This window comes from Pseudorca crassidens, chromosome 20 (assembly GCF_039906515.1).
Source record: "Pseudorca crassidens isolate mPseCra1 chromosome 20, mPseCra1.hap1, whole genome shotgun sequence".
Classification (NCBI taxonomy): Eukaryota; Metazoa; Chordata; class Mammalia; order Artiodactyla; family Delphinidae; genus Pseudorca; species Pseudorca crassidens.
In genome coordinates this window covers 2,600,490-2,621,474 of record NC_090315.1, presented here as the reverse complement: position 1 = coordinate 2,621,474, position 20,985 = coordinate 2,600,490, and the positions used below count along the sequence as shown (strand labels likewise).

The following is a 20,985-nucleotide window of genomic DNA, read 5'->3' as shown; positions in this document are numbered from 1 at the left end:
CATTAGGGAAAACTGTATGGAATTTCTTAAAAATTGAAAAAAGGACTACTATATGGTCCAAAAATCCCAATTCTATGTGTATATCCAGAGGAAACAAAATCCATATCTCAAAGAGGTATTTGCACCCCCATGTTCATGTCAGCATTATTCACAATAGCCCAGGTTTAGAAACAACCTAAGTACAGCCATACATTGTTTTATTCTGCTTCAAAGATAACACAGTTTTTTACAAATTGAAGGTTTCCAGTAACCCTGTGTCAAGCAAGCCTATTTGCACCAGTTTTCTAACAGCATTTGCTCACTTTGTGTCTGTGCATCACATTTTGGTATTTTTTGCGATATTTGAAACTTTTTCATTATTATTACATTTGTTATGGTGATTTGTGATCAGTGATCTTTGTTTTGGGGTGCCACAAACTGTATCCATATAAGACAGGAAACTTAATAGATAAACATTATACATGTTCTGGCTGCTCTACCAACTGGCCAATCCATCTCTCTCCCTGTCCCCAAGCCTCCCTCTTACCTGAGATGTAACAATATTGAAGTTAAGCTAATTAACAACCCTACAATAGCCTCTAAGTGCTCAAGTAAAAGGAAGGATCACATATCTTTCACTTTAAATCAAAAGCTGGAAATGATTAAGCTTAGTGAGGAAGGCAAGTCAAAAGCCAAGATAGGCTGAAAGCCAGGCTTCTTGGACCAAACAGTATTAACCAAGTTGTATCAATAAATACAAAGGAAAAGTTCTTGAAGTAAATTAAAAGTGGTACTCTAGTGAACACACAAATAAGAAAGCAAAATAGCCTTATTGTTGATATGGAGAAAGTTTTAGTGATCTGTATTCAACATCAAGCCAGCCACACATTCCCTTAAGCCAAAGCCTAATCCGGAGTCAGGCCCTAACTCTCTCCAATTCTGTGATGGCTGAGAGAGGTGAGAAGCTGCAAAAAAAAAAAAAAAGTCTGAAGCTACCGTAGGTTGGTTCATGAGATTTAAGGAAAGACGCCGTCTCCAGAAAATAAAAGTACAAGATGAAAAAAAAGCACATGGTGAAGCAGCAAGTGCCGATGTAGAAGCTATACCAAAGTTATCCAGATGATCTAGCTAAGATAATTAATGAACGTGGCTACACTAAACATTTTTAATGTAGATGAAACAGTCTTATGTTGGAAGAAGATGACATCTAGGACTTTCACAGTTAGAGAGGAGAAGTCAATGCCTGGCTTCAAAGCTTCAAAGGACAGGCTGACTCTCTTATTAGGGGTAATGAGGCTGGTGACTAGAAGTTGAAGCCAGTGCTCATTTATCATTCTGAAAATCTTAGGCCCTTAACAATTCTGCTAAATCTACTCTGCATATATTTTATAAATGGAACAACAAAGCCTGGATGTCAGCACGTCTCCTCATAACATGGTTTACTGAATATTTTAAGACTACTGTTGAGACCTACTGCTCTGAAAAAAGATTGTTTTCAAAATATTACTGCTCACTGACAATGCAGCTGGTCACCCAAGAGCTCTGATGGAGATATATAAAATTAATGTTGTTTTCATGTCTACTACTACAACATCCATTCTGTAGACCATGGATCAAGTAGTTTACACTGTCAAGTCTTAAGAAATACATTTCATAAGGCTACAGCTGCCATAGATAGTAATTCCTCTAATGGATCGGGGCAAAGTAAATTGAAAACCTTCTGGAAAGGATTCACCAATCTAGATGCCATTAAGAACAGCTGTGAATCATGGGAAGAGGTCAAAATATCAACATTAACAGGAGTTGGGAAAAACTTGATTCCAACTCTCTGGATGACTTTGAGGGGTTCAGGACTTCAGTGGAGGAAGTAACTGCAGATGTTGTGGAAAAAGCAAGAGAATTAGAAGTAGAGCTGGAAGATCGCTGAATTGCTGTAATCTCAGGAGAAAAATTTAACAGATGAAGAGTTGTTTCTTATGGATGAGAAAAGAAAGTGGTTTCTTGAGATGGAATGTACTCCTGGTGAAGATGTTGTGCAGGTTGTTGAAATGATGACAAATGCTTTAAAATATTACATAAACTTAGTTCATAAAGCAACAACAGTAGGGTTTGAGAAGATTGACTCCAATTTTGAAAGAAGTTCTACTGTGTTTTAAAATGCTATCAAACAGCATCGCAAGCTAAAGAGAAGTCATTCATGAAAGAAGAGTCCATCAATTTGGCAACCTTCATTGTTATATTATTTAAAGAAATTACCAAAGCCACCAAAACCTTCAGTAACTTGATCAGTCAGCACCTTGATTAGTCAAAATCAAGGCAGGAACCTCCATCAACAAAAAGATACAACTCAGATGATGGTTAACATTATTTTAGCAATAAAGTATTTTTTAACTAAGTTATACACGTTGTTTATTTAGACATAAGGCTACTGCACATTAACAGACTACTGTACAATGTAAACATAACATTCATATGCACTGGGAAACCAAAAGTCTGTGTGACTTGCTTTATTGTGATACTCACTTTACTGTGGTGGTCTGGAACAAAACCTGCAATATGCCCGTATCTGTCTACAGATAAGTGGGTAAATAAAGCCTGGTATTTATATGCAGTGGGGTATTATTCAGCCATAAAAAAGGAAATCATGCATTTGTGACAATACTGATGAACCTGGAGGGCATAATGCAAAGTGAAATAAGCCAGAGAAAGATAAATACTGTATGCTAAAACTTATATATGGAATCTTGAAAAAAAAAATAGTTGAACCCATAGCAACAAAGAGTAGAAGGCCAGGGGCTCAGGTCTAGGGGAAATGGGGAGATGTTGGTCAGTTATAAGATGAAAAAGCTCTGAGGATCTAATACAGCATGGAGCCTATACTTAATAATGCTGTATGGTATACTTCAAATGTGCTAAGAAAGTAGATCTTAAGGGTTCTCACACACACAGGAAATGTAAATATAGTATGTGAGGTACTGGATGTGTTAATTAACTTGATTGTAGTAATCATTTCACAATGTGTGTGTGTATATATATAATCATGACACTGTGTACTTACTTTTACGTTTTACCTTTTTTTTTATTCTTTGGCCACAACGCGCGGCTTGTGGGATCTCAGTTCTCCTACCAGGAACTGAACCCAGGCCACGGCAGTGAAAGTGCTGAATCCTAACCACTAGACCACCAGGGAACTCCCTGTACACTTTAAACATATACAGTATTATTTGTCAATTATACCCCAATAAGCTGGAGAAAAGAAAAAAGAAAAGAGATCTAAACATTACAAGTAAAACCATGAAGGACAGCCTTGGAAAATAGCCCATGGTCCAAGTAAGTAATGGTCATGACAATACCTTCAATTCCTGGCATATGGAGGCAGAACGAAATGTCAGATGATAAAAAGGAACAAAACCTGGGACACAGAAGTGCCATGGACGTGGATACACCACCTGACCAGGGAAAGGGCAAGTATTAGCCTAACTGCAAGACTGCTGACCTCAAATCCATCCCTACGAGGGTTGAGTACAGACTGTATTGGGGCTATGGGGAGAGAAGAGGGCAGTGCAAACAACCCAGCCCTACCTGTCACAGCAACTACCCAGAAAGCTGGGGAAACAAACAGTGCCCAAGGTCCATATGTGAGAAGGACAGAGCACACCTTGGAGAAGAGAGTGTGAGGAAGGATACAGAGCCTAGCCCAGGTCACTGGGGAGGGTGAGGCTCTTACCCAGTGAAGATATAAGTGCAAAGTTCTCCAGCATCACATCATGGTACAGGCGTCTCTGAGCCTCATCAAGGAGCTTCCATTCCTCCCAGGAGAAGTACAGGGCAATGTCCTCAAAGGTCACACCAACCTGTCATGAATGAGATAGATGAAACATAAACATTCTCTCTCTGAGGACCCACAATTCATCTCCTCACACATGTATTCCATGGTCATCCTCCATCAGAGTTCCCCACGTCAGGCCTCGTGCCAATGATGCCTGATCTCTCCTCACTGTGTTCAACCCTCAGCCACAAAAGGCGGTGGCTGGGGGGATAAACGCCATCTAAACTCTGGGCCTGGCCTACAGGGCCCCATCCCTCCCCCGAAGTAATTCCCCTGAGGTCTCCCACATTGTGCCTCCAAGACACAGCAAAACATGGGCTCATCTTTACCCTTAATCCCCAACACCATGTCCTGTGGGCCCTCAGCTCACACTTGCCCTTGATGTGCACGTCATTCAGTTGACCAAACCTCTTTCACACCTTCAGACCTCACAGTTGCACTCCCACAGCTCTACCACCTCCCTGCCCCACATCACAGGCACCTCTCTGGACTCACCCAGGGACTTGGAGCATGGCATCCACAGAGTGCTTAACAAAATCAAATATGATCTGGTACAATCCCAGTTCTCTGAGGGAGCCCATAGCCAGGGAAAGCCCTGCCTGCCTTGCTTCTGATCTCTGTTTCAGTATTAGCCACCCAGAACCAGTGAGGGACTGGGACACCCTCTCCTGCCTTACATAGGTTCCATAAGTGCCTCTTCAACCTTCAGAACCTGGGCGAAAAAGGAAGGCAACCATGGCTGGGCTCCATGTGTGCAGGACTCCCTTGTATCCCCACCCAGCCCTGGAACCTAGTGACCTCGGGCTGACTGACTAACCAATGCTGCCTCTCATCAGATCCTGTGACCTTGGACGAGGACTCTCTTTGTCACCCCCATTCCAATCCGTTCGTTCTCTTCTCTGAGCAGCTCTTTGAAAACTTTTAAAGCCCTCACATACACTGTTCCTCGTCCGTTCACAGCCCTCTGTGACTCCCAGGTCCCTCAGAATAAAGGAACAACCTCTCTCTCTGCTGGTCCAGGCGTGATTCCACCTCACACTCTCTTTACTGCAGTCATAAGATGCACCCCAGGTTTCCCGAATCCTCCTGGCTCAGTCCGACTTCCAAGCCTTTGCACCTGCCAGTCCCTCCGCCTGTCACCCTCGCCCACGCCCCACCCAAGGCCGCCTCACCGTCCTGGACATCGCGACCTGGGCTGCGGGCACATGAGCAGGCGTCCCGCACTCGGCGCTTTAGTGTTTAGTGCAGTGAGGGCGGTGAGGGGCCGGAGGACGAGTGTTTACCTCAGGCGGGTCCCTCAGGGCCGCCACCGCCATCGGACTCCCTGGGCGGAGCGGGGCCGGGAGCTGCGACAGAGGAGGCGAGACGCGGGCACGGTGGTCACTCTCCCGGGCCTGGCGCAGGGCAGCCCGTGCTGCGTCGCCGAGCCTCAGACGCACCCCTGAGTAGCAGGGACAGACCCTCCCCTCGGACTTTCTCGGTCCCGTCACCTAGAACCTGACACAACACTCCGAGGCCGAACCGACCAGAAGGAAGCGAAAATGACCGCCGAAAGGAGGACGCCGGAAGTCCCGCCCCGACACGATGCGCACGCGCGGGAACTCCTCACCCTGATTGGTCGTGGGTTTGTAACTGCGGCCTCTCGGCCAGGGGCCTTCTGGGGACCGAAGCGAAGCGAGTTGATACTGTTCAACCCGAGCGTTAGTTTTGCAGCCCCCTGAAGCAGGCGGACCAGCAGGAGCTCAGCCTCTGCTGGTTCCCATAAAAAACGGCTCCCTTGCTTGTATTATCAGTCATTTTCAGAAGTGGAAACAAAAATCAACAGGATTAACAGAAGTGGAAGTAAAATAGGAACTGCCAAACTAAATGTCCTAAATTGTATAAAAGCTAATTTTTAGTTTTGTGGCCTTTTTAGAATTGTTAACTATTGTGTCCCCTAACTACATACATACACACACACACACACACACATTTAAATTTTGTTACAAAAATTAACCCATTTATTAAAGGGTAGCAGCGTTTCAAATGGTGCTGTTTCTACTGGTCCTTCAATGCCTTCAATCTTCTCATGGCCGATTTTACTGTGATGGCAGGAGTGGTGTTGTAAATATAGTTAGGCCTAACTATATATTTTTGGGTGTTGAGCTCATTTATTTATTTGGTGACAAGAAAATATTGAATGAGAATTGTGTTAGTCTGCTAGGGTTGCCATAACATTTGAATACTATTGAAACCAAGGGTAGTCATAAGCTATTAATAAAAAATAAATTGTAACCTGCCTTCACTGATCAACCTCACTTTGCTTTTACAAAAACGTGCACGTACTCCCAAGCATCAAATAGCCTGAACAATAAGATCTTTGCCAAGTTGCTTTTTAGGAAATTGGGGTCACCTGTGTCCAGTTTGAGCTCAAGTTGGTTAAAACTGCTAAGACCACTGACTCTCCAACTGGGTATATGCAAGTGTTGGCTAGGTGACTTTCTTTTTTAGTTAATTAATTTATTTATTTTTGGCTGTGTTGGGTCTTTGTTGCTGCATACGTGCTTTCTCTAGTTGCTGCGAGTGGAGCGGGGGGTACTCTTCGATGCGGTGCGCGGGCTTCTCATTGCCATGGCTTCTCTTGTTGCAGAGCTTGGGCTCTAGGTGCATGGGCTTCAGTAGTTGTGGCATATGGGCTCAGTAGTTGCGGCTCACAGACTCTAGAGTGCAGGCAGTAGTTGTGGCACACAGGCCTAGTTGCTCTGCTGCATGTGGGATCTCCCCACACTAGGGCTCAAACCAGTGCCCCTGCTTTAGCAGGCGGATTCTTAACCACTGTGCCACAAGGGAAGTCCCCAGCTAGATGGTTTTTGATGTCAGAGGGCCAAAAGCCCACCCTCAGAACATGCTAAGCCTGCCATTTTCTGAACATGTATCTCATTAAGAAGTCTGTAGCTTACTTTTACCTGTGCAGAATGACAATTACTGCACCTTTTCCGTATCTTCAATCCCCACCCTCACCCCTGCCAAGCTTTATCCCATAAATATTCCTAGCCCCTTGCCTTTGGGGAGATGAATTTGAGATTTGCCCTTCCTTCTCCTTGCTTGGCTCCCTTGTGAATAAACAGTTTCTCTGCTGCAAACCACAGTGTCTCAGCGTTTGGCTTGTTGTGAGTAGGTCACATGAAACTGGTTCAGTAACAGTTTGGACTGGGTGGCTTAAATAATAGAAATTTATTTTCTCGCAGCTCTGGATGCTGGAAGTCTAAGAGGAAAGTGTCAACAGTTTTAATTTTTCCTGAGGCCTCTGTTTTGGCCTTTGGGTAGTCCACTTCGTGTTGTGTCCTCACATGGCCTTTTCTCCCTGTGATCATACTCCTGGTGTCTATCCCTCTTCTTATAAGTGATGAAATAAAATTTACATTTTAAGGAAGAACAAGAAAATTTAAACATAAAATTTTCTGTTTTGGCCTCCCTGCCTCCTTAATGTGCATCTGCATTACACACTGTTGTAGTTTTTCTTGTGACAGGACCGAAAGTAAATTCATCACACGAGATGAATTGTGCCGAAGCACAGCAGTAGAGGGCTGCCGCTCGCTCAGGCAAAACAGCGCCGTCTGTCCTGCTGTGGTAGCTTTTATTTAAGCATTATCTATGTTTACATTTTAAGGCTTGTTTTCTTAACATTCCAGAAATACCAAAGCAGCAACATATGTTTTTATTGATTATACAAGTAATAATGGGCTTTCTTGAAAACATGCCGTGCTTCGTCCTTGTGCGCAAAAGCAGCACAAGGACATTGCCTTGTGTTCCCATCATTATGATTATACTGAGGACATCGCATGGATCAGTGCCCAAAGCACTCAATGCTTATTCGCAGGCCCCCGGTTTACCGGGGAGGGGGAGCTCAAAGCATTCAGGACTGTTTACAGTTCTGGCTTATTCGCATGCCCCCGGTTTGCCGGGGGTGGGGCTCAAAGCAATCAGGACTGCTTGAAGTTCTGGCTTATTCGCCAGCCCCCAGTTTGCTGGGGGTGGGGGGTGGGGGTTCATGGGTCACGTCTCCTTTCCATGTCCTCAGTTATTCCACTACATTTCCCCCTTTTTGTTTTGCAGCTTGTGCAACATCAAGGAGAACACGGCAGCTTGTTGCGATGTTGCATGGCAGGTAGCTTTCACTCGTCCTCGGACTACAATTAAACATATGATTATTATTATAATGAGCATTAGCAATCCTGCAGTAGAACCAAATAAAGCATGTAATTTAGATTTGGGATTTAGATTATTAAGTCCTTGAATAATTCCAGTCCATACTTCTTGTGAATTAAGTCGTTGTAATCTCTTCTGAAAAGTTTGTTGAATTTTCCCTTGTAAATTCACAATTTCTTCTGTCAATTTTTGTGATGTAATAAATGCTTTTTTATTTTTGCCCAGGGGAATGCAGACTGATTATATGGAACTGAAGTGACACAAAAGGCACTTTGATTCCAGTCACAACGTAGCTTCATTTGTCTTTGTAAATTTACAAGTTGGTCTCCCAACATAACCACAGCTTGTAAGTCTGCTATTTCCGAATGAATTTCCGAATCAATTTGTCGTTGAGAGGACCAAAGCATTTCAGAATTTTTATGCCAATCAGTTATATAATCAACGGTCTGAATAGATTGTTCTAAAGCAACTCCAGCTACTGCAGCAGTAGCTGTTATGGCTATAATACCCATGACAGCTGCAATCAACATTCCTAAAAATCTTTTACTTCTTTTTAATGCATCAGCTAAATATTGCAAAACAGCCATAGGAAGAGATTCTTGCCATTCCCTTCCAAGATTGACAGGAAGCCAAAGACCTGTCCGAGCTCGTAAGATATACAAACTTTCAGTAGATATGTTAAAAGATATACTAGAGTTAATGCAGGTATACAGAGAGCAATTTTTACACATTATAATACCTTGAGTCTCATTCCATACAGCTGGTCCCTTTAACAATATATAAGGTAATTTCACACAACTACGAGTATACCAAGTAACATTTTTATGAAAAGTCAAACTATGATTTTCAGATTTGTTAACCATATGTCCTACCCAGGCATTAATCTTTTTCAAAGCTGTCATAAGCTTCCACAAGTCCTTTTGGATAGGATATCCATTTAAATGAGGACCTGGAGAAAACCCTCCAGCATGCCATACTATGGTATAATTAATAGTATTGCTATAAATAGTGTTATCCTCTCTATGCCAGTGTAAATTCTTCAGACCCCTTTTTCCTCTGGCGGAGCCAAAATGTCTCCAATCAATGACGCTTCCCCAAGAAGTATTAACAAGAACCCGAGCCATTTCTCCTCGGCATCGTGTCCAATGGACCCAATCCGATAATCGATCCACAAGAGGCACCTGGCATGAGGCAAGTAAGGTGTGGAAACATTCTCATTAAGAGTGGAATTAGAACTTTTAAAACTATAAGCACTCAAAAGATATAACCCATGATATCTGTTTTCATTTTTGACAACACTTAACCATGCCTGATAATTCATTTTAAGGCAATGATCTGCCTTTCCCATACAAATAGGAGGTCCATTAACACCCACCGTGTAATTCTCTTCCTTCTTCCGGCTTCAAAGGGCCTCTGTCATCAAAAGGACCAGACAACCATCCAGACTCATTTACATATACAAGAATTGGGGCATCCCACCAGGTAACCCCCATATTAAGAGGAGGGTTGGGAATATAAGTCCAATAAGTATGGTTAGTACAATTTATCTCATTGGCTGATATGCTTATTACCTGTGCAGACAACATTGCCAACATAGCCACAAAAAGATTGGTGCTAGTGAGGGGTTTACCCTGTGAAATGACAAGATTTTCAGCAGTGCCTGCAAACTTTTTCACTTGCCCCCAGGTCAATGGAGACGCCCTCTTTGTTCGATCCAATGGCACACGGAATGCTCTCTTGCTCAAATCCATGTCCGCAAATCCCTTCGTCATTCCCGTCACATCAAAGCTACGCTTAGTTGCCATCCCGAAGCTTTATCTTTTTAGCCCGCACCCAAAAAGATTCAGTTCCTGCAGAAACAAAAGCATATCCCCGGCCCCAACGAAGAACCTCGGCAGGTTTCCAAGTGTTAGTATTTTCATTTAATATAGAAACAGGCTGTCTAAGTTCTTGTGTACTTATTTTTGTCCAATGTCTGTCAGCTGCACTAAAACCATCTTCTCCATGATTGAAAAAATTAAGAATAAATAAAGCAATATGTATTCTTTTCCTAGGACTTTGTACCTCATCTCCCCCTTTTTGTTTTATAAACATTTCTTTCAAAGTGCTGTTTTGTCGTTCAATAACGGCTTGTCCCATACTGTTTCCTGGGATACCTGTAACATGCCGTATATTATGTGTGGCAAAAAAAGTCTGACATTTTTGAGAGTGATATGCAGAAGCATTATCAGTTTTTATGCTGTCGGGAACTCCCATAACAGTAAAAGCTTCTAATAAATGAGTTATTACAGCATCAGCTTTTTCAGAAGATAATGGAGTTGCCCATGAAAAATTAGAGTAGGTATATACAGAATGATGAATATATTTTAACTTTCCAAAACCAGGATATTGAGTTACATCCATTTGCCAGATAGCATTAGCAGATAAGCCTTTAGGGTTAACTTCAATATTCAAACAAGGTTGATTAATGGCAGCACATTGCGGGCATGTACGGAGAATAGTTTTTGCTTGTTTCCATGTAAGATTAAATTTATTTTTCAATCCTCTGGCATTAGTATGATATCTGTGATGTTCTGCTGTAGCTAACTCTACGGTACCCACTAAAGTATCAATAAAATCATTTCCATCTACCAATGGGCCGGGTAAATGAGTATGAGCACGAATATGAGTAATATAAAGTGGTGCAGTACGTAGTCTAATTATATGTTGTATTTGCAGAAATAAAGAGTGCAGTTCTGATCCATCATTTGGGATAAAAGCGGTCTCAATATTTTTAACTGTAAATTCCACATACTGAGAGTCTGTAATTATTCATTTATGGCAGCTGCAAGTAAATTGGCATGATAAGTAGGAGATCCAATATCATGGCAAGCTTTTATATACTCCTCAAGTGGAACGTTTACAGCCCGTAAAGGTCGCAATGCCTTCTGGCATTCAGGATTTGCATACTCAAAGGCCAAAGATTGTAATAATAAATCTTGCACCTCTATTTGTGCTACAGCTCTTTGAATGGCTGCACGCAGTCTAGACAACAAATCAGTGTAAGGCTCACCAGGCCCTTGCATTAACTTAGTAAAAGATTGTGCTGTTTTTCCAGGAGGTTCCACTCGTAACCATACTCGTAAACAACACATACGTATTTGAATGATTCGTAAATCATCAAATTGAGCTTGAGCTTGTAGATTACTAAATGCGCCTGCTGCTATTAATTCATCTAAAAGTGGCTCTGGAGGATTATGGGCTGTATTAGACCTTGTCATGTTTTCAGCGTCCTCTCTCCACCAAGTTTTAAACTGCATATATTGTCCACGTTCAAGAACAGTTTTGGCAATCGCTTCCCAATCATGAGGAATTAACATGTTTTCGGTAGCATACCCAGACAAAAGTCCTTGAACATAATTAGAATGCATCCCATACGCATTAATGGCTTCTTTTAGCATTTAAAAAAATTTTATATCATGATGGTTATACTCAACACTTACATATCCATTCGGAAATTGATCATTAGCAGGCATAGCTTGTCTAACAATAGGGAAAGCAAAAAATGATTCAGAATATTGCTTTTCTTCCTTATTCATCTCTTCTTCCAACAATAGTCTATTAGATTCAGGTTTTAGAGGAAAGCGAAACTGACGAGAGGCTCCAACAGGATAAGCTACTAATTCTAAAGGAGGAGCTGAAGGAATAGTAGGACACGGCTCCTGATATGAAGGGGTGGCAGCATTGTTTTTATTTTCTTCCAATTCAGTCATCAAATTTTTCAACTTTGAAAGTATATCAGAAATCTCATTCTGTTGAGAAAGTGGCATCTCATTTTGTTTGCTAGCTTGCTCCCGATCTTTATCACCATCAGAAAAAGCCCCTTCATCACTGGAACCTGAAAAATCCTCTCCTGTCTCAGACACAAGGGGAGGAGGAGGCGGAGGAAGGTCCTCTATAGGAGACTTACGAAACAGAGTACGAAAAGCAGAATGATCGGGAGCAGAATTCGGACGCTGAGGGCGCGCCCCCTTTTCACTTTCAGTTTCAGATTGTAATGGTTCCAGGACAAGGGAAATTAATTTACAAAGAGATCAAACACGGACACATATAGGGTCTCCATGCTGATGAGCTCTTCTTAAGGCTCGCATAACCTGTTTCCAAACTTTTAAATTTAACTGGTTATGACCAGTAGGTTGAAACCAGTAACAATGTTTACGAACCAGCGCAAACAATTCATCAAAAGATTCTGGTTTCACTTTCACTCCTGAACTCCGTAATAACTGTTTCAGGAGTCTAATGTATTGAAAGTCTACTGAGTGGGAATTCCCCATTACAGTTACTCTACTGCTCCCGAAGGTTTCGCTTACTCTTGACCGGACCAATTTCCCCTTCGGTCCTGCGATCACGCGATTACTTACATTCAGGTCCCTGTTCGGGCGCCAAATGTTGTAGTTTTTATGACAGGGCCGAAAGTAAGCTCATCACACAAGATGAATTGTGCCGAAGCACAGCAGTAGAGGGCTGCCGCTCGCTCAGGCAAAACAGCGCCATCTGTCCTGCTGTGGTAGCTTTTATTTAAGCATTACCTATGTTTACATTTTAAGGCTTGTTTTCTTAACATTCCAGAAATACCAAAGCAGCAACATATGTTTTTATTGATTATACAAGCAATAATGGGCTTTCTTGAAAACATGCCGTGCTTCGTCCTTGAGCGTAAAAGCAGCACAAGGACATTGCCTTGTGTTCCCACCATTCTGATTATACTGAAGTAGCACAAGGACATTTCCTTGTGTTCCCACCATTCTGATTATACTGAGGACATCGCATGGATCAGTGCCCGAAGCACTCAATGCTTATTCGAAGGCCCCCGATTTGCCGGGGGGGGGGAGAAACTCAAAGCATTCAGGACTGTTTACAGTTCTGGCTTATTCGCCAGCCCCCAGTTTGCTGGGGGGCGGGGGCTCATGGGTCACGTCTCCTTTCCACGTCCTCAGTTATTCCGCTGCACACACTAACTAGTCCTCCTCAAAGATGGGAATGCTTTCTTGAATGTAAAGATCAATTTTTTCCCCTTTCTTCTGATGTTAGCAATGGAACTTCTTAAAAGATTAGCATTCTTTCCAAACTCTGTTGGGGGTCATGGTGACTCACTGCTCGCTTTGTACATGCTTACTTGGCCTATGAACTTTATGTAAAATGTCAGTATGTCATTTTTTTGTACAATCCTTTGTCTGAAAAATGTAAATAATTGTGCCTTCAACTTCTAAAAGGCAGAACAGATCTCAGAGATTCTGAGAGTCTGTCTCCTGGGTGATAATCCTCAGTTTGGCTTGAATAAAATTCACTTTTTTCTTCTTAACTTGATTGTTAATTGAGTTTTTGTCAACAGAAGGAAACCAGTCTTAATGGGATACAGCCACACTCTTATGATCTCACTTATCCTTAATTACCTCTATAAATGACCTATGTCCAACTACAATCCCATTGTAGGTTAGGGTTTCAACCTATGAAAAGCATTCTGTTAATATATGTTAGTGGTAATAAAAGGCAAGTGGTTTACTAAAGCTGGGTAATAAAGAGGAAAAGAATATTTAACTTTTAAAAGTATCCTCCAATTGCCAATAGATCACAGTAATTTCTGAAATTGCCTTTATAAAAACATAATTTCCAAAATATGCCTATTAAATACCATAAATGCATCACTTATTTTTTAAAATTTACTTATTTTATTTTATTTTATTTTTGGCTGCATTGGGTCTTCGTTGCTGTGTGCAGGCTTTTCTCTGGTTGTGGCGAGCAGCAGCTACTCTTCGTTGCAGTGCTCAGTCTTCTCATTGCACTAGCTTCTCTTGTTGTGCAGCATGGGCTCTACGTGCACAGGCTTCAGTAGTTGTGGCACGTGGGCTTCAGTAGTTGTGGTTTGCAAGCTCTAGAGCACAGGCTAAGTAGTTGTGGCAAATGGGCTTAGTTGCTCTGAGGTATGTGGGATCTTCCTGGGCCAAGGCTTGAACCTGTGTCCCCTGCATTGGCAGGTGGATTCTTAACCACTGCACCACAAGGAACACTCATAAATTCATCACTTCTAAGAACTATTTCAAACAAACACAAACTTTCAATTAAAACAAATATTAAATGATGCAAAAATATAGTTTAATAAATTCACTTGAATACTTACACTTGTTATCATATATAACACTGATTATTATCCCACCTGACTAATCCCTCACAAACTCATCATCTTCCCTACAAAAAGTTCAGATCATTCTGATCACTGAGATATCCTCTGATACCTGGCAAAAGAAGCCTTCACCTGCTTCCTCTGCTTCTTTTCTCATCACTCTTCCCATCACACACTATACGAAAAACACATTGATCTTCCTTCAGTCATAAATTCCATATGAGACTTTACAACTCAGAGTATTCCCAGGTTTTTTTCCTCTCCAAATGAAACATCTATTTTCCCCACTATGCTTTGTAAATTCAAATAAATCTTTTAAGTGTCAACACAGTTTAACGTTTAAAGTGCTGTTATAACCTACACTCTTAAATATTGAATATTCTCTATATTACCATAAAATTCCCTGGACCTGTGGTGAATAACAGGATATCATTTTAGAAAATTGGTTTTGAATAATTATGAGTATCTTTGCTGTTTTTATACTCTACATGTAATATGAAGCAGTTATTATCACTGTTATTCGATTTCAAATCTAAATATTCTGAAAGATGAAATGATATAAATTGTGAGCCTACAAATATATAAAGTTGATTAAATAAATGGTAGGGTGTTCTAGAGAGAATTTGTAGCCCAGGAGCTACACTTAGAATATTTGTTCTCCTTGCCCAGAAGGCAAAGCAAAACAGAAAGCTGAGTGTCACTACCAAAGATAACAAAAGGATGAATCTTGGTAAGCCTGAAAATACCTTTGCAGAGGCGTTCATTAGACCATGTTGTGGGTTCATAATCAGACTTATCCAAAAAGATAAAAAAGAAGAGAACAGGGTAAAAGGAGACAGCATATTCACCAGGATGAGAATGGTGAACACGGCTTTTTTCCCAGAGAATGGTGCTTTGGTCTCATGGGAAAGTCTAGGGAAAACGCTGTTGCTGTGAATGTGTTGGATTCTCTTGTATTTTGTAGTTTTACAGTTGATGACAACAAGAGGGTAAGTCAGACCCTGTTACTCCATTACAGCTGTAACCCACAACACACTGCAGGAAATAAGAGTGATTCTGAGTTTTAAAGTCTGACTCTCACTACTGGGCTTCTTTGGGGACTTTGTAAATTGGAGCTAAGTTTTGGTTTGCAGCACAAGTGGAAGCAAAATAGGAAACTCCATATTAAATTCCCTTCCCTCCCAAAGCTAATTTATAGTTTTGTACCATTTTTAGAATTATACCAATTGTCTCTGCTGTCTCTTTGCATGTTGTGCCTCACTATTTATTTGGGAAAGAGAACACATTAATGATGTTTGTATTAATCTGTTAGAACTGCCATAACAAAGTACCATACAAGGATTGGCTTAAACAATAGAAATTTATTTTCTCACACTTCTGGAGGCTGGGAGTCCGAGAGGAAAGTGTCAACATGTTTGGTATCTCCTGAGGCCTCTCTCCTTGGCTTGGGAAGGCCATCTTCTCACTGGGTCCTCAAATGGCCTTATTTGTCCCTGTGGGCATACACCTAGTGTCTACTCCTCCTATGAGGAAACCAGTACTAATGAATTAGGGCCCCATCCTTATGACCTCGTTTAACCTTAATTACCTCCCTAAAGGCCCTATCTACAAATAGTCACTTAGGCGTTAGGACTTTAACATATGTATATTACTAAGTTAATATAACTGTTAGTGGTAATAAAAGGCAATAGAGTTACTAAAGCTGTGAGATAAACAGGCAAAGAGAATTCAACTATTTGAAAGTATCCTGCACGTGCTAATGGCTCACAGTAATTTCTAGAAGTGACTTTTGTAAAAACATAACTTCCAGGGCTTCCCTGGTGGTGCAGTGGTTGAGAGTTCGCCTGCCGATGCAGGGGATGCGGGTTCGTGCCCCGGTCCAGGAAGATCCCACGTGCCGTGGAGTGGCTGGGCCTGTGAGCCATGGCCACTAAGCCTGCGCGTACGGAGCCTGTGCTCCGCAACAGGAGAGGCCACAACAGTGAGAGGTCAGCGTAACGCAAAAAAAAAAAAAAAAAAGAAAAGAAAACATAACTTCCAGAAGCTGCCCATTGAATACTCTAAATTCCATAAATGCATAATCACTACTAACTTTTTAAAACAAATAGAAAGCTCCCAACTGAAACAAACATTAAAAGGTGTTAAAATATAGTTTAATAAAATAAATTCATTTCAATACTTAGTACCTTTTATCTTAAACAATTATGATTATTTGTCCTACTTGACTAATCCCTCACAAAGCCATCGTCTCCCCGACAAAAAACTGTGTTCATTCTAATCCTCGAGATAACCTCAGATACCTACTTTCTCTGTTTCTTTGCTACCCACTGTCCCCATCACACAGTACCCTAAACAGAAGATCTTCCTTCTGTTCTTTGAACTCCACATGTACCTTTCCAACTCAGAGTATTCGCAAGTCTTTTTCTCTCCATTGAAACATATTTTTTCCTACAATGCTTTGTAAATTAAATCTTCTAGGCGTCAACATAAATTTCAAATCAGCAGTGGTTTTCTACCCTGAACATTCCTATATATATTATAAAATTCTTTGAACCTCTAGTGAATAACACTATACAATTTATATAATTATGTTAAAATAGTTATTAATACCATTCATGTTTCTATACACTATATGCAGTATGAAGCAGTTATCATCATCGTTATTCAATTTTGAATCAAAATGTCCCAGTTGGGTAAACAGCATAAAATGTGAGCCTACAAATATAAAAAGTTGATTATGTAAATATTGAGATCTTCTAGAATGAACTTATAACCCAGAGACTACACTTGGAACCTCTGTTCTCCTTGCCCAACAGACAAAACAGAACTGAGAATCTTGTGTGTCACTGTCAAAGAGCAGGAAGCAGATGAATTGCCAGAAGCCTGAAGACACCAGTGCACAGGTGTTCATCAGACCATGGTGTGGGTTTATCATCAAAGTTATCCAAAAGAACAAAATAGAAGACAGCAAGGAAAAGGAGACACACATAGTCATCAGAATGAGCCAGTGCTTATGGTGCTTGTCTCACCTGGATGAGAGCAGCACTCTGGTCTCATGGGAAAATCTACGGTAAGGCTGTCGTGGTGAATGTGTTGGACTCGCCATTAGTGTCTGTGCAGAACTAGCCCATCTTCCCCTGCCCTCAGACATGAGATCTCATGGATCTTGACCCTTTGCACACTGGGATTTACACCAGCAGGCCCTTGGTTCTCAGGCCTTCGGTCTTGCACTAAACGATACCAGCAGTTTTCCTGGTTCTCCAGTTTGCATACAGCAGGTTGTGGGACTTCTCAGCCTCCATAACAAATTCCTATAATAAATGTCCTCTTAACATAGTTATCTCTCAGGGGATGTATCCACAGGGACCTGGTTCCAGCCTCCACCACTTGGATATCAGAATCCTCAGATGCTCAATTACGTTACATAAGATGGCCCAGCACAGTTGGCCCTCTGGATGTCGGGGTTCTGCATCTGGGGTTGGCTGAATCCTGGGATGCAGAACTCGCAGATATGGAATTGTATCTCTATATCCTACTGCTTCTGTTTTTACGGAGAATGCTAACACAGACAATACAAATTCCCAACTGTAGAAAAGTCCCTGCAATCACAAAGGAAATAATAATCACGTCAATTGAGAGCTGCTCTTTGGCCCTGTTCCTATTTGCCCATTTCTGTCCCCCCTCACCTTGAAAGAACCTAATTAAAGGAATGAGATCAGTAAACAATTTAAACTAACTCCTGACTTATGCTCTCCTGAATGCACACCATACCTTGCCTGACCTGTTCATTGTCTTCCTAGATTAAAAAGAATTAGGTAAAGAATGACTAGCTCTCTACCCTTGACAGATCCCTAAGCAATTCTGCAGGCAGATCCCACAGGGGTAACATCCGAAGTCAGCCAGACTGAATGCAATGGAAAAGTTGCAGAACATAACCTCCTGCTTTGACGATTCACTGAGATTCTTTCCCCTTTTTCCTTTTAAAAACTATCATGGCTGGGAATTCCCTGGCAGTCCAGTGATCAAGACTTCACGCTTTCACTGCAGTGGGCATGGATTCAACCCCAGCTCATGAACTAAAATCCCACATGCTGCAACGTGTGGCCAAAAAACAAAACAAAACTGTCATGGCTGACCAGAATGTTCAGAGTTGGTCTCGGGTCATGAGTCCACCTTCTCTCCGGACTACCAGATTTTCTGATTAAAACATCTTTCCCTCCTGACACTTCCTTCTCCATTATTGGCTTTTCAGCCGTGAGCAGCCAAACCTGGGCTTGGTAATACAATGAGATAAAATTCTGCATTTATGCTACTCCCAATAGTTCAAGACTCTGGAGACGATTCACATACATGCTTCAACTTTGAACAACGCAGCCACTGTACTATACTAAAATAGCATGTTTCTTTGTTCCCTTCTGAGACTGATGGTGTCAAAGATAAACACAACCAGATGTTAGTTGACATGATAAAAACAACAATGGAAAAACACGTTTTATTCAGTAACTACTGACAGCAGGAAAGAGTTGAACTCCATGGTAATTTCTGCAGAGGTGATCAGGTGTTTTAAACGGAGATTGAGAGGGACTTCCCTGGTGGCCCTGTAGTCAGGAATCCACAATTCCACTGCAGGGGGCATAGGTTCAATCCCTGGTTGGGGAACTAAGATCCAGCATGCAGTGTGGCACAGCCAAAAAAAAAATGAAAAAACAACCAAAAAACCAACCAAAAAACCCTGTGATATATATATATATATGTATATAAATTTTTAAATAAAGGGAGAATTTTTAAATAAAGGGAGAATGAGAAAACGGAAGATGGGAGCTCAGTAGTCACAGAACTGAAACATTATAAAGTGTTGGGAAATGTAAACAAGATTAGTGCAGCTGTATTTGATAGGCAGTAATTATGAAAACTAGGATTCTATCCTATCCAAAGAGACTGAGAGACACCAAAAAGACTGAGAGAAAGAGGCCTAATTAATCCTGATGACTACATTTCAATGGATTAGCTCTCAGCTCTTTGAGAAACATACATATAATTATAAACTCTTCTTAGTAAATGCTGAAAAAAAGAGGCTGGTGGAGGGGTGCCATTCATCAAGTTTACTTAGATCTAAGTAAATTCTCCTGGCAGATTAATCTGAAACTGTAAAGTACATGTCTCCATTACATTGTGTGAAACAAAAGCATTGAAAAAGCTCAAGATATGTTCTTCGAGTACTGAAAGCAATTATTCCATAAAGCAGTAAAATGGGTATCTTTGTTGTTTCACTGTCCTACTCGTTAAAGAAAAGGAAAATCGTCAATGAATCAAAGAATAAGCAGAAGAGGAAATTCCCTGGCTGTCCAATGGTTAGGACTTTCACTGCAAGTGCCCAGATTCAATCCCTGTTTGAGGAACTAATATCCTAAAAGCTGTGCAGTGTAGCCAAAAAAAAAAAAAAAGCAGAAAACAAAATGAGACATTTAACCAAAGATAGCAAATATAAATCTGAAAAGATGCTAACCATGAATCCTTAGGGAAATTCAATTAAAACACTGAGAGAGCACAGCAAACTCATAAAAAGAGTTAAAAAAAAAAAGACTGACCAACTAATTATTCACTAAGATGTGGAGGAAACGGAACCTTCATACAACTGCTGGTACGAATACAAAAAAATACACAACACTGTAAATCAACTAGATTTCAATAAAAAATTTTTTAAAAAAAGAAAAAGAAAAAATACCATGTTTAAATAGCAATTTGTTAGTTTCTTCAAAAGCTAAACATTCACCTAACTTTGTGGTTCAAACACTGCAATCTAATTTTTTGGCCAAAAGATAAAAGAAACAAATATCCAGATTAAGAACTGTACACAAATGCTTGCACAAGTTTATTATCAACCATCAAAACATGGAATTAACCCAAATAGCCATAAACAGGTGAATGGATAAATACTGTTATATCGAATGGTAAGAATATTACTCAAAAAAATAAAAAAGAGCTCCTCATTTAACATCATTGATGAATCTCAAAATAATTATAAAACACAAAACCAGGAGAAAACAAAAGTAAACATTTTACAATTCCATCAGGTAAATTATAGAAATCGCAAGGGTATCTATTACAAGGAGAAATAAATCAATGGTTGCTTGGATGGCTGTGAAGGGCAGGGACACAGAGATTATAAAAGAACATGGAGCAAATACACAGTGATAGACATGGTCACTACCATGACTGTGATGATGTTTTCACAAGTATCATGTGTATGTCAAAACTTATCAAATACTTCACTTTAAATGTGTGTACTTTACTACATGTAAATTACACCTAAATAAAACTTTAAAAAAAACACTTCAAGATACACAAAATCTGTATGCCCCACTGTTTTGGAAAATAGATCTGACAGCCCTATAGTGAGTCCACCATCTTTCTGTCATGCCCTCTGGGGATCAATCCTGCCTCAGTGGCAGCAAACATTGGCAAGTAATAAAGGACATTTCCACTGCAGTCAACAGGAATGTTGGCTGGCTCACAAGAGCCACATCCTTAGACTACTTTTCTCTACCTTTCTTTTTTCTGCCTGTGCAACAGCCTTGAGGCGAACATTACAGGGAGGTTACAAAAATCCACAAAACTTTCCAATTATCTTCTCTGACAATGACCTCAACTACACAAGTTAAACATGCCTGGAGGTCCTGAGATTTGTGTACACACTGATCCTGCACATCAGTCATCGTCACAAAGACATCTGTGGATGCACTTTTAGAAGAGACACATTCCAATGAGCTGGCTGCTGTCTCCTTTTCTCCCTACTAACACAGTTTCTGTATCAGTTTCAGTTTCCCCT

At 40.9% G+C, this 20,985-nt stretch overlaps 1 protein-coding gene and 1 long non-coding RNA gene across 2 annotated transcripts in view; both read right to left on the bottom strand.

The window, feature by feature from the left end:
* Nucleotides 1-20,985, bottom strand: part of LOC137215624 (zinc finger protein 256-like) — a 42,660-nt gene that overhangs the window by 5,153 nt on the left and 16,522 nt on the right. Inside the window, exon 2 of the mRNA XM_067721099.1 lies at nt 3,707-3,833. Coding sequence (XP_067577200.1) covers nt 3,707-3,833 — 127 coding nt within the window. The remainder of the gene's footprint in view (nt 1-3,706; nt 3,834-20,985) is intronic.
* On the bottom strand, nt 7,345-17,569 carry LOC137215664 (uncharacterized). Its single transcript, XR_010939366.1, has 2 exons — nt 12,397-17,569; nt 7,345-9,846 (listed from the first exon to the last, which is right to left on the bottom strand). It is a non-coding gene; the product is annotated as an uncharacterized lncRNA (long non-coding RNA).